General features: G+C 42.6%; 1 protein-coding gene and 1 long non-coding RNA gene across 4 annotated transcripts in view; one reads left to right on the forward strand and one right to left on the reverse strand.

Moving 5' to 3' along the window:
- The first annotated feature begins 1,711 nt into the window (after positions 1-1,711).
- LOC142563714 (uncharacterized) lies at positions 1,712-8,686 on the forward strand. The gene is made up of 2 exons (XR_012824393.1): positions 1,712-1,950; positions 4,544-8,686. It is a non-coding gene; the product is annotated as an uncharacterized LOC142563714 (long non-coding RNA).
- An 842-nt stretch (positions 8,687-9,528) lies between these two features.
- Positions 9,529-14,677, reverse strand: part of LOC142563713 (ral GTPase-activating protein subunit beta) — a 61,336-nt gene continuing 56,187 nt past the window's right edge. For all 3 annotated transcript variants that reach the window (XM_075674310.1, XM_075674309.1, XM_075674308.1), the window contains 2 exons: positions 13,103-13,219; positions 9,529-11,220 (listed from right to left, as the gene is read on the reverse strand). In XM_075674310.1, coding sequence (XP_075530425.1) covers positions 11,106-11,220; positions 13,103-13,219 — 232 coding nt within the window. In that variant the 3' untranslated portion in view covers positions 9,529-11,105. The remainder of the gene's footprint in view (positions 11,221-13,102; positions 13,220-14,677) is intronic.

The raw sequence follows: 14,677 nt of genomic DNA on the forward strand, positions 1-14,677 counted from the left end.
AAGTGTACTGAAAAATTATTCTTGTGCATTCTCTTTATGTTACTTTCTTTTGATAAAAACAAATTAACTAACATTCAAACTATTACGAAGATCATTTGTTTACCATAAAGTTGGAAAAATTATCGATCACGCGCCCTTGTCAGCCAATCGGATAGCTCGCCCCACTGACGTCGTGTGGGTGATTTCGGTCATATGGGTAGGGGTGGCTTAAAATTCCGCCGAGCAGTGCGCTGCGATCGGCAGCGATGTGCATATTTAAAACCTTATAATAAATTACACGCTTTACGCGGAGCACTTATACGTGTCAATTAATGATCAGAAGGACCTACTCTAACGACTCAATACGTTTGTAGAAAATCGTCAAAAGCGTTTCAGGGTCCCTTTAAGGGAGTTTACGGTAACGTAGACAGGGAATTGCTATAGGATATTCTCAAGCACGAGGGCATAGACGAAGATTTCTTGGAGCTGTTGATGGAGGTACACAAGGACACCCAAGTACTTATATTATGGGAAGACGGGAAATGCAATGAAGTTGTAGGAAATTCCCCAAGAACTGAAAGGATGTCCTCTGTCTTCACTGTAATTTACGCTGTGTTAAGAGCGTAGAAGGATCACTGCAAAGCAGTGAATTAGCTTTTAATTGATCTATCTTCCATCCCTAATGGACAAAATGGGCAACAGAAAGCCACTAGGCTGGCGTATGCGGACGACCTATAGCCTTACTGGCGGACTTACAGAGAATTGCGAACGTCAGTGGCAGTGCGGCGATTAATCTAGGCCTCAATTAGGCCTATATCAATTCAACAGGAAGTCGCACCCATAGTCAAGCAATATAAATACCTCGGTGTATACATAAACGGAGAAAAGGCCTACTGAAGTATCCACCAAGATAACATAAAAATGAAAGGGATCGCAGCGGGATGCAGCAATAACGAAATATAGAGCACTTTGTGGCTACAATGATTACGAGGTGGTGCTAGGAACGTGGGCAAGTGTAGCGATACCAGCGCTAACGTTTTCAAATGCAATTCTGTGTTATTCAGCAGAAATCTTGTCAGGATTGGAGATTAACCAGGGGGTGGTGGGCCGACTGGCTTTGAGTGCCCTTGACGATGAAGCCACAAATGAAGCATTGCAAGGTGACATGGGTTGGACTTTTTTTGAAGTCAGTAATTTTAATTAGTAATTAAATTTACTTAAATTAATTTTTAAAGTAATTTAACCATAATTTTTCATACAATTTGAACATCTTCATGTGGTATCTACAACAGGAGCCATTCTACCCAGTTAGCCACCGTAATCCAGTCTCGAATATCTAAAAGCAAGATTAATTCTAATTCCCATTTGTTCGTATTATTACGGCAGATCATCTCGTCTGTGATGCGGAAGGTGACTTCTGAGTGCAGCAGCGAAGGCAGGGCAGCGTGCTTTCTCGGCTAGTAGTGCATGGATGCGCACATGCCTCTCGACACTTTAAGGTTTCTTACCTTCTAAAGGTCCTTAGAGCCAACCCACCGTTGTAACCAGCTGATAAAGCTTCACAATATTCTGTCTTCCTTTGCATATTCGCATACTCTGCCGCTACCTGGCCCGCTAAACCTTGCGCAACCTTGATGCAGCTGGGCCCAGGTGAGGTTCGCGATTGCAGCGCCGCAGTTTCCCGTAGTGACGTTGAAATAACTGCGTGTTTATTTTGACGGCTTGTGAAAGCGCGAAAAAGCGTGCGTGCGTGCTGTAAACATGACCTGCGAACTAGCGAAAATTTTTCTGTGATTTTTGCTTAGGCCAAAATGTTGATGCTTCAGATTTCGTGAGGAATGATCAACCGTTCTATAGCGAGTCGTGCGAGTAAGTTAGCGGCGCCCTGTGATGCGGCGATAAGAGTTGCTCGAATCGGTGATAACTCATTGGATAACCCACGCGGCTGTACAAGATCCAGCTCTTGCTCGGGTAAGGTGACGCATATCTATCGCTCTTTTTTTGTGAAAGCTGCCTTTTGCTTTGCTTTATGTTTTTTTAAATGGTAAGCCAATCATCACGATCAATGCTTGAGAAGCCGTTGTGTCTGATGGATCGTTTTCTCTATTGTAGCGTTTGCAGGAACGTTTTGCCGTCTTGCTTACACCTTTGCCTAAAAGATAGGGCGAATGATTGCGCAATTAGATTGGGAAACGGGCATATTCTACGACTCTGAATGCCGTAGGAACCCGTATGTATTGTCAGAAGCAGCCTCTAGGAACCGGCGAATAACTAGATCGCATCGTGTTTCGTCAGAAAGTGCGTAGCAGCGTTTATCGTATGTTGCCGGCGTCTCATCTTTTACCATCCGATGTATGATCAAGTTCGTTGCAAATTGGCCTCGATTTCGTGCTAGTAAGAGCAGCAGTAAACGCTATAGAGTGTTTTTGTTTATGAAGAGAGTTGTCGTTTACTAATCGTCTTTACCGTAATATCTAGACTTCACGAGCAGGCTCTGATCTTAACTCACGGAGATATGTTTCGTACAAAGCCGGTGTCTTAAACTGCCTCTCACGAACACCGAGACTACGGTTGGACTTGCACTGAACACACCGCGTAGAACATATGCTGTATCAACGCCTTCATTTGGCGTTTGAAGCGCATCGCTATTATCTTCCCGGGTATGCACATCGGTATGTTGTCGCCTTAGCATAAGCACGGAACTTGGCTTTGTTGCAAAATCCCCCTGGCCTTGGCAAAATGCAGGGAAGAGATAAGCAGTTTGTGGTAACGACTCATTGCAGTAATGTGTGGAATTTCAAGGAGCAAGTTCTGACAAAGTGAACATGTATATGATGGTCCAATATATTCATTCAAGATGTGAACTAAAGCCGTTTCTGAGGCCGACACAGACGTTGGTAGGCTGAGTCCCTCACATTGGTAATATGTTGAGATAAGTTGACCATACTGAAACTCATTGCCAAAGAAAAATAACTCTAATGACTCTTAAATGCCGGATCACTTAAGGAGCCATATTAATTGATGGCTATCTCGACTACACTGCTGGCTTACGTGCACTCAAATTCTGCACAGCCAAAGGATTTCTTGAATATCATGGGGTGCAGTGTTTGTCTAAGAGGAATTAAACTTGTTTATCTATTTTGTCAACAAATTATCAGTAGACTACTAGCTGAAGAGAACAGTGTTGCCAGCTGTTGCTACAACAGTAAAACACCTTCCACATACGCAACAGTCTGGAAATTTCCAGGCACCCCACAACAGATGACGCCACTGCACCTTGTCACTAAGAAAATAAACTTCCTTGGTTTGGCATCACCACGGAATTCCATCACCATGTAATTTAGAATTCCTGTTTGTTACAGATAAATCAGGGAAGGAACATGGTTATTAAAGCAAATTGCACCAATAAATTCCACTTCTGTGCAGCATTTCACCACAAGCAGGCCAATGGTTTCGAATGGAGCCGCTGGCAAATGCCTCCCTGAACGGTGCAGAGCATGTTAGAAAGTTAGAAAAGTTTATCGAGAAATTAGCTGGTCTTGAAGCGTTGCGGACATCACATTTTCCATGCGTTTTTTTTTTTCTTTTTTTTTTCCGTTGAATGAAGGTGCAAGCCCTCTTGAAGGTACAACCTTAGAAACAATACCGGTGCTTACAGTACATTTATTTTTTCATATTCACCATCACCATACTTCCTAGCCTTACTGGTACATGACATCAGCAAATTTTGTCTTTAGAACCTTATTACTCAGCTCCAATCCGGAGATTCAACTGAAGACCGTCCGATTGGCCGAACCCGCCACTAGGGTCCAAGGACTCCAGGCCGTCATCTAGCAGGGAAGGCTTAAAGCCTTCCCTACATCTGTTGGACAAATAAAGTTTTACAATCCAATCCAATCTGTGTCATGACCATGGTAAAGTTGGTGAATCCAGGTCTGGCATTTTGAGGTCCCACCCCCAATTTTAGTATCAAACTAAAATATCTTGCAAGTGTTTCCCGACCTTCACGCAAGCTAGTTGTCTCTACAACTTCAAAAATATGCTGGTACGGCTTTAGCCAGTTGTGTAGGAGAGAGAAAGAGGGAAGTTTAACCCTCTCTGGGCCAATGATTCCTGTAGGAATCATAATCTTTTGTTGGAGAAAATATGACACTGAGAAAAACAAACAATAAAATTATTCTCTAAAATCCGAGTGTCAGCAACCGTCTATATGCAAGTCCGAATAGCCACGTGCTGCTTACACCACCTCGAGTTGTTGGCCCTTCGCGAGAGAAGATTCTAGTGGGATATATTTTTCTTTATTTTTCCCTTAGTTTTGTTGTTCAAATGTACATATGAAATAAATTTTCACTTTGTCAAGAAATCTCAGACCAGAAAGGGTTTAGAAACGGCATAGAGGTCAACCTGAGGTTGATTCCTCTACCCTGCTACTCTGTGTTGGTATAAAGGGAAGAGGGGACAGAGAGAAAAAGTGGGTTACGAGTGCTGACGACGCAGACAAAAGCTGTAAAAGTGTATTTGACAGAGTAACCCAATGGACAGAACTAAGTGCAAATTTTTGCAGCTGACAGACTCATGGGTCCGGCCAAATCCCAACGGCGATGCAGTTTCGGCAGCGAGCAGCCTGGGTTGTGCTCTTCCTCTACCTCGGCTGCGGCTTCCTCTGCCTGACACCCCTGTTTCGACTGACAAACCGCGACACTTTGTTGCGCATTCAAGGGCCCAACGGAGCTCCAGCAGCCACATTCATATTGAACAATGTTCCAGGCGTGGTGCTCATCACCGCGGCAATCCTCCTTTACGTTCAGGGATTCGCAGTGTTGTTGGCGTGTACGAGGACGGACTTCAAGTCGCGCGTAGTGAGGAGCATGTTCCCGTTTCTGCTGTGCGCTGCGTGGGCAACGCTTTGGAAGAAACCGGAAAGAAGTGACGACGACTGCAAGAAGTTGGATGTCGTTGGGGAGCCACTTGTACTCATAGTGTAACGCCCCGATCACATGGTGCACTCTAGATCGCTGTTGAGCCTAGTCGGGATAGAATTTATCGCGATTGGCTGCCTTCTGAAGCTCCTTCAGAGAAGCCAATCACGATAAAGAAATTCAATTCTGATCGAATGTGCCCGTGTGATAGCGGTACAAGATGTGTCTGTGTAATATGAACCGAAGGATGCTGTTCTTGACCCTTTTTTAATTCCGCCGCGCATTTTCTCGTTCGAGCCAATAGCTTGATTACCCGATCTGAGCCTATCAAGTAGAAGAAAGACGGGGAATTCAGGAACAGCAAAATATCCGCTATGGCACCTAGGATCTGTACAGAAAAGTGCTATAACATGGAAAAGTGCTCTACGTGCATACATTTTGCCAGATAGGAAGATTCAATCTTTCCATCTGACGGTCACATTTGCATGTCTGGAGCCATAGGACAAAGTGAAAACTGCTTAAGAGACGGCATTTAGAGAAAATCCGAAGGCAACCATAACAAGCTCACTTGTACAGAGTGCTGTATTCCAAGAACACTAACGTGCCTCATTTTAGTTATTTGTGTGTGCCTTTAGCAGTGCAATACATGTTTTTGTGTCCTGTCCTAGAATAAGAGTCATATGGTGAGAGGGTCAGAAAGCCATGACAGGAACAAGTCGCATGAATCCATGAGAATTGTTTAATTCTCTCCAAATGCTCAGTTTTGTTATTCTCCATTGTGTTTCACTAATGCCAAAGGAGTCCTGTTCTTGCGTTCTTCAGAGCGTGGTGAACAGAACGTCAGTTATGTGTAGCGTCAGGACAGATGAGATAGCTTCTCCGAAATGTTGCTCAACATGTGCAGAGATATCGCGCAGCTACAGTATTGCACACAGAAGACATGTTTTCATTTCGCACGTTTCCTCAGCAGAAATATTTTTTATCATAAGAACAACTGAGAAGTCGCACGTCTTTCATTATAAACCAAATTTAATTTTTGCTCCAGAGAATGTTAACACTTTTCTGTTCACTACTTAACGTAAACTAGTCCAAGGTGCTCTCAGTTTGCACACCTCAAAGGGAGCCTGGAACACTTTCCTAACTAATCATGTAATGACCTCACTACAAAAGGATGTCGTCTCGCGAAACTCGTACTGACATTTTTTTAATCCTTCAAGTGGAGTTAGAGGTGGTTATCGCACCGACGAGTGCCTTTCTCTTTTGTCTCCACTAGCATGCTGGAAGCTACACAGGGGAGAAGCTAAGGGGTCAATGCTCCGCCCAAAAGTTGAGTCTCTTGACCGTGAGAGGGCTCGTTGCAGCCCCTCATGGTGGCTGCGCTAGACTACACTTTGCAGCACGCTACGCCACCGCTATTTCAGAGGCCGCATGCAGCAGATGCAGCTACGCACAACTGTCGTGTGCAGACTGGTAGTGCAAAGATGGAATGATTTTTCTGTATTTCTGACGCTGCAGATATATATTTCGATTTATTTAACTCAAGATGAACAATAATAGTATTACTTGGAATGTTCTCGCGATCACAGAATCGTCCAATAGCTGTTGGTGGGCACCACTGCTCGTAGCGACAGTGCGCAACAACATCGCGGAGGCGAGAGCAAGTGATTTTACGCTGCTTTTGGCAAGAGATTGTAAATTCCCTGCTGCATGAAGTGCAACAATAATTGGTTCACATGTTCACAGGAACCTCTTCTACAGACTGGCATTGTTTTCTTAGTATGTTCAACAAGTGTTTTGGCGCCTCTTCAAGGCAACTATATGTCACCATGACAACTCAACTGCTAATACTACTAGTGCGCATTTATATTAGTTTAAATCCATGAAAAAAGTTGCCTTTCCCATGGCGCAGCTGGGGGCATTCAGGAAAGTAGAAAAGCTCCGCAATGTGTATTAAACTGGCTTTACAGCAACGTGCCTTGCATTACAGACAAAAGCAATGCATCATTGTCTGTAGACCACACTTTTCGCTTTCCAAAATTTACTGAAGCTTTGGTGCCACTTAAACGCATGAAAATGTGATATACTGAGCTAAGCTAATTGACTTGCATTGTGCATGTCTGACTTTTGTTCTGTCAATGTTACGACTTCTTTTGCAGTTAGCACGATTTTGTAACCTGTTCTCAAACATGCACACAAAAAATACTTTGCATATCAGTCCTATTCACACTCTCACTTGTGTAAACTGCCATGTATGGAAGGAAAATGTACCATCACCTTGCAGAGCACTTCAATCACAACTATGTTTAAAATGCCGTTTAAGGGGAAGCTTTAGCATTGGGCCCAACTCCGATGGCACCTATTCAAATACATGTAAAACGTGGAAATGCTTTTCTAAGATAATTCCTTGGCCGATTTTAAAGAAACTTGTTGCATTTGAGAGGGAAAGTTAAATTCTAGTGGCTGTCGAAAGCAGAATTTTGATTTTGGGCCTTTTGATTTTTGCAAAACTTGCCAAGAATCGGTAAATCTGAAAAAAAAAAATTGACGCACAGAGATTGCAAGTCTGGAACTCTGCACCAAGAAAAGATGCTGCAGTTCTGTAAGCAGCATCCGTTAGAGTATCTAAAGCAGACAAATTTAATATATTCATTTACAGCTTACGTGGATTTGTTAAAATGCTCACAAGAGTTTTGCAAAAGTTCCATCATCAATACTGATTATATTTCACAGATATATCAATGTTTTTCCACTTTAGATCTATTATTGTGATGTCTTTATTCAATGTCAAACTACAGAGTTGTAAATTTGATGTTTTCAAAAATTTTGCAGATTTCAACAATTTTATTGAAAGATCGACGCCTTAAGTAAAGAATCAGCTTGCAACAGTCACTACATTATAACTTCCTTCTTTTAAATGTAACAAGCCTCATCAAATTCATAGCACTGGTTGCCAAGAAAAACGATTTCTCCTTTCCTATGTATTGAGATATGAGGCCCCGAACTAAAGCTTCCTCTTAATATTACCTTGGGATGACTTGAAGTATTTCCTTCGGATCAGCTCAGCAAACGTAGTTAAAGTTACATTATTTCATCACCAGCCTCCATCTTTCACTTAAAATAACCGCACAAATCATTGCAGCCAAACTTGTGATACTTTGCTTTTGTTGTCAAAAGACAAGAAGTCTTTACAACATCTCACTTGTTACCGTTTGCAATTTGCAAGGCATCAGTCATCGGCCATTTTCCTTTTATTGTCATGATCCAAAGCAACAACACGACTTCACTGTCACACACTCTTTCTCTTTTTTTTTTCTTGCCATAGCTTTCACACCTTCTCATTCTATATGAAAAGCTGACTTGCCATACCCTGAAAGGTCACCTATTTTTTTACAAGGCTCCATTCGTAGTATTCCACACTGGGTCAAGGCAAAACTGCGCATTTAACAAACCACTACAGAAGTCGGTGTCATTCACATGCCAAATACGTCTATGCTTAACCCACTTTGATGTACAGTGAAACTTTAAGATGACACCCCCCCTCCCCAAACACGGATATAATGAACTAAATACAATATGTTTCTCACTGATATCAACTTGTGAAGCATACACGATTATAGTGAATATCAGATTATACTGGAGTTATTTTTACTTCTGATATTAGTTCATTATAATGAGGTTCAAAAGTACAGTCATATTGTAGTCCTGCATTTAGTCACATGGACTTGCAGAGTGTTTGTGATATTTGATGCTTGTCATTGCAGAAACCAAATAAAGAACTTTGTCATGTCTTGGAATTTATTTCTTAAAGGCTGCGTCTTCGCTAGCGCTCGAGACTTCTTGGCACAATTTTTACAGCAGTAACCATTGTCGGTACTTCAGCTCTCAACAACTGCCGGAGACATGCAGACACTTGAATGAAACCACTTTTACCTAGTGTGAAGATGGTAATACTATAATTAAAAAACAGCCTTATCGTCATGACGCGGAGATACTATAATGGATGTGGTATCCTAAAACGCAGGTTGGGGTATGCTGCATCCACTCATCCTGAACTATAAATGCCCATGCATTTCCTGCATTGATATGATTATTCGTACCTATAAGTTGATTTTACTATCCCCTTGTCCCTGAATGATACCCTCACAAAAAGACCTTTAGGTTGTTTTCAAATAAGCCTCCGCAGCTCTCTTGTAATATCAACTGCCACAGAAATTTTCACTCAAGGGAGTCGTGCACTCCTGTACCACTTGGCTTCTTTGATCTCGCAACATCATGGAGAAAGTGCTTACTGCCCAATTCTTTAACAGTACCGTGTAAGCGCCGACAAGAAAGTACATCAATGCCTTGCATTGAGGGAACGTGGCGAAATGCGTGTGGTTAAGTGCATGCACTTAAAGCACACACGTCGCAGTGTCGTCTGCTAGGCTGTTTCATTCACGGCAACACATCTGCCCTGCCACAAGGACAGCATCGTCTGCTAGGCTGTCTCATGCATTGCAACACTTCTGCCCTGCCACACAGTAATGATGAACTTTTTGGTTGATGTTCATGTGATATTTAAAAATTGGGCAGCTGTACAGTGACATGCAAATTTGCACACATATATTTACTCTAATGGAGACACGGGTCCTGTTTGAGCAGAATTTTTAGTTCCACGATGGTGCACACAAGTTTTCTTGTAATTAAACAATCCATTATACGCAAGGCATTACACGTGCAAGCGCTCAAAAACAAATCAATACGTGCAATGCGTGCCCACTGTGGGAGGCTGCGTGAATAACTTATTCAGTTATTGTCTTTCTTGTATTGAGCATTCTGAAACTCTGGATTGGTTCTACTTCACAAACATGACATACTGATCCTACAGAGCAGCTTACTAATGACCTTGCGTATCATTATTTACAAAAATCGGCAAGGCGCATGATTTGTTCATGTTTCTTCAATATGCTTATCTAATTTCTTAAGCAGATGTTTGCGCTGCGTCCTTTTTTGTTATTCTTTGTTTCATAGATTCAGAAGCTTGTAATGAGCAAGGCATGAACATCTGACCGATAGATGTCACTGTATATTACATCGCTGAAATGCACAATGGCTTCACACCATGTTTCAAGTAAATAAAATTATTTATCTGCAATCAGAAATAGAGTGACGTCCAGTGATACCACTACTCATACAACAAACTGCCATTAAACATTCTACAAGATGTATGCTTAAATGGACTTTACACCTTATCAGGGGAGCCTTCAGCAATGCTCACTATTCCTTGAAGGAAGTGCAATGTTTTTCTAGTGTTTGGCAAATGATGCAGCATTTTCACATAAAGAAATAATATACACTGCCACTTTCTGTACGTCAGTACAAATTATTAAGTACAAAGCACATAACTGACACATAACCAACATTTTTGTATCAGGTCAAAATCGCTATCGTGGACAAGTGAAACAACACAGATTCGAATGGGAAAATAAAAATCTGAAGATTGTGTTTGAAGGTGGTAGAAATGTAGCGTGTATAATTAGAACTCTGATGTTCGATTCACCATTTTTTGCAAGAGAAAATGGAACTGAACCCTTGTAAAAATATCCATTCACAAAATTTGTGCATCCTGTGCGCATATGTAAATTGGCTTATTTGAATCTCATTCATGCATAATGTTACACGGTCAGCAGGAATGCAGCTTATTATCATACAATAACCGTCACCTAACACTTTTACAGTGACACATTAAAGGACGCACATGTGTCCATGACACCATAATACATGCAGTGCAATTGCACATCAGGACGCCCACAGTGGCAGCCACTTCGAAACATGTCGTTACTTCAAACTGCACTAATTAACATGACGGCAATCGTGCACTGCTATGAAGACACGGTTGCTGCGTACACACACCAAGGAATGCCCTGTGACAGGACAGCTGTCTTTCCATAGAAAGTGATCAAGTCGTAACTTCCACCGCACAGAGCCATGTAGGAGCATGATATTATATCACAATCATGCCCCTGCCGTCTTTGAAACAGGGGTGTGACCATTGATTGTCATGTTTCGCTGTTCACGGCAGAGCCGCATGGCACTGCGAGCCACTGCCACGTGGCAGACCTCTTCTGAATACTGAAGCTCACAGCAGCAATGATGTCGGGCACAAACACGTGACGTTGGAAAGCCATGCTGCTCCTGTTCTGAAGTTTGTCGCTGCCTGACGCTGTCTCAGTGGGTACTCCTGAATAGCTGCTCGTAAAGTTCTGGCTGCCCTTGTGGCTGCTGGAACTTGGTTGCTATCTCTTGAATCTTCATTCGGCGCCTCACATGCGGTGGTGGACACCTGTTGTGAAATGTAGACAGCACCAGCACTTAATGTCCAGCACTGCACATACTTCTACAAATAAAGTGCCATTGCAGATATAACACAAGCAATAACATTTAACAGCTGGAAAACTTTAAATTTGTTATGTCTTGTGGAGCGCATGTGAATGCATAAAGTGATAGCTGAGCACATGGTGTTTACAGCAATAGCCAAGCATGTAGCTCTTACAGCAATAGCCAAACATGCGGTTCTTACAGTGATAGCTGAGCATGTTTTTTATGGCAATAGCTGAGCTCATTCTGATGAAAGAGCGCAGAATGGTTTCTTCTGAAATGCTTTTATGCTCAAATTCAGGTACCATAGCTTTCTGCTTTGTCTTCAGCCGGCACTGTGAGTACTTTATGCACAGTTGAGAAGGAAGCACTGATGATCCACAGCAGTGCTATGGGAGCCCTTGGCAAAGAGGCCCTAAAGTTTGTGACTATTGCATAACCCGGTGCAAGGCCACCATAAACTTAGAAGCCAGGGCACTTAACAGCTGCATCACACGGACACCTGTAAACTCTTCTGAACTTTTTGTCTATCTCAGGGAAGATATACTGGGTGTCACATGATTGCCCTTCCGCTTTTGGTGAAGGGAGCTCATCGATATCCCTTGACAGCTGAAGAAAGTACCCTTGTTTGCGCAGTGCTTGAGATATAACTGAAGTTTTAATTGTCATCTGTCTTTAATTTACTCTTGCTTGTATATATATCAATTTTGGTTCCATAACAGACCAGTTGAAGCAACGCTTGGTCACATTTATGCTTGCTGCTTCATTATACTCTCGACCCAGAGCACCGCTTAAGAGGAAGCTTTAGCTCGAGTGCTCCTATCTAAATGCATGTAAAAGGAGAATTCGTTTTTCTCGGCAACCACCGCACCAAATTTGACGAGGTTTGTTGCAGTTAAAAGACAAACTTAAAATCTAGTGACTGTTGGTTTCGAATTTTTGAGTTAGATTGTCAATTTTTTATTAAAAATTGGCAAAAATCGGAAATTTTCAAAAAACGAAACTATCAAGTTTACAACTCTGTAACTTAACCACTAAATATGATAATACAATTCTGTGAATTGCATCTAATAGTACATCTAAAGCGGACAAAATTGATATGTTACACATGAATATAAAAAAAATTTAATCATAGGTAAATACAACTTTTGCAAAACCATTGTAACCAACGTAACAAATTCACGTAAGATGTAAAATGACATATTGAATTTGTCCGCTTTGAATGATCTAATGAATGCCGTTTACAGAACCGCGATATCAATTCTTGATGCAGAGCTATGAATTTGTAAACTTCGTGATTCTATTTCTTTCAAACGGTCAAATATTTGAAAATCGTTTTAAGAAAATTCAAGCCCTAAATCAAAATTCCGCTTCCAGCAGTCACTAGAATTTAACTTTCTCTTTCAAATGCGACAAATTTCATCAAAATCGGTCCAGGGGTTATCTCATAAAAACGTTTTTGCGTTTTACATGTATTTGAATAGGCCGCGTCGGAGTTGGGCCCGAGCTAAAGCTTCCTCTTAATTGTACACATGTGAACATGATGTACACCCTCGGCCCCTGCATGGGAGAAGGCAGAGAAGACATGTTGCTTGCGGACACTAGTCGAGGCAAAGGAGAGTGTCTATGTTGGAAGTGAAGCTCATCCCCTGGCAGCATGGCAACACATTTCAATTCCTCCTATCTCCTCTAATAACAAACGAGTTTAAAAAGTTTAAAATTTTATTTAAATAAAATGCTCCTTAGATGGCACTTTACAAGTTGTAGAGTATAAGCAAAACTTCAGGTGGGGCCTGGTGAGAGGCCCTTTAAAGTAACAAGACAGGCCTAGAACTAAAGGATCTCACATCTCAGCTTCTAGCCGCCGTCTCCGGCATATGTTGACAGCAGTCTGGCGGATAAGGACACCCAGGACACGGCGACTGACGACCATTCCGTCCACCAGTGGCAATGCCTGCATGGTTCTGGAAAAGAATTCGAAGTACCTGTGGTGATACACTGCTCACAGGACACACTACCAAGTACTTAGCAGCACTGTATGTCCATAATCCTGTTTGACTACTTTCTGGTATACTTTCTCACTTTGTGAGATCACTTTCTGAGATACTAAAGTAGGAAGCGCAGGGTCTAGTCATGAGTGGCAATGCCTGTGTGGTCATGGAAAGGTGCACCTAAATCTAATTAGGTAAGCGTTTAAATCCTCACTACGAAGAAGTTGAAGGGAGTGCCAACATTGCTTTGTTATGTCTATTAGTTCATTGTAACTGTCTCCCATGGTCAACAATGCCTGCCGAAGAGTGGCAGATTGCAGCGAGTTACTACTACAGTCGAACGCCTTCATAACAAATTGATTGAGGCCTCTGAAATAATTCGATATACAGGTCACTTCGATATAGAGGTCGCGCACTGCAAATCTTGAAGCAGAACTGGGGCAGAATTATTCCTTCGTTATACAAGTCATTCCGTTGCAGAAGCGCTCGACTGTATTGGGTAAGCTGAATGGCAGCTAGCTTTTCTTTTTTTTTTTTTTTTTATTGCGATAAGGCTTGCCCTTAAGGCATAATTCTTGGACTGTATATGTGTATTATATGTGTGCTGTGAGGCCTGTGTTGTGTATGAATTGGAGCATTGTTTTGTGGAATCTGTTGTCATGTATCCAGCGGTCATAGCTGGTTGTCACACTGTAGCGGAGGCCGGCTTCCAGTAGGAGACGCGAGCGTTCCGATTGTAAACCCGTACATGTCCATATTAGGTGGTATGCATCTGATTCCACCACAGGAACGGAGCAGTATGGACACGTAGCACCCAGTGGTAAATGCGACCAGTTCCACCTTGAGACAACAGCCGGTGTAAGGGCCACCCCGGCCCGAAGCCTCCTAAGCACAACTTCCTCCGCCCTAGTAAGGTGAAGGGGGAGGGAGCAGACACACGGTGGGATAAGAGCGCGTGTGTCCTGCCGGAGAACATTTTTACGGGCTCGCAGCGAGTTACGGGGTTGGGGTGGGAGGGGAATAGGTGGAGGATCAGGATTAGGAGGGCAGTGTGCCTGCTGGTCAGCAGCAATGTTGTGAGGGTTCGCTGAATGGCCTTGAATCCAGTGTACCTTGACGCAAGTAGATGTCTTACTATTCATAGTGTGTATTGTCTCGCAGATTTCCATCGCCTTATCAACCTTCTTGAGTTCCTGGATAGCCGCTAAAGAATCGGTGAAGATATCTAGTTGCTTGATGGTAGGCAGCTTAGAAGTCGCATCTTGCACAGCGTCGTGGATGGCTTGAAGTTCCATTACTAGAGCGCTGGCTTCTGTAGATAAATAGCGCTGGTGGCCGCTGATGAAATTATGCGTAGTACTCAGGAATGATGTCCTTCCGCCCTCTGGGAGAATGGCAGCATCCGTAGAGACTTGGCAGGTGTTAACTAGC

The sequence above is a fragment of the Dermacentor variabilis genome, chromosome 11, assembly GCF_050947875.1.
Source record: "Dermacentor variabilis isolate Ectoservices chromosome 11, ASM5094787v1, whole genome shotgun sequence".
In the NCBI taxonomy this organism is placed as follows: domain Eukaryota; kingdom Metazoa; phylum Arthropoda; class Arachnida; order Ixodida; family Ixodidae; genus Dermacentor; species Dermacentor variabilis.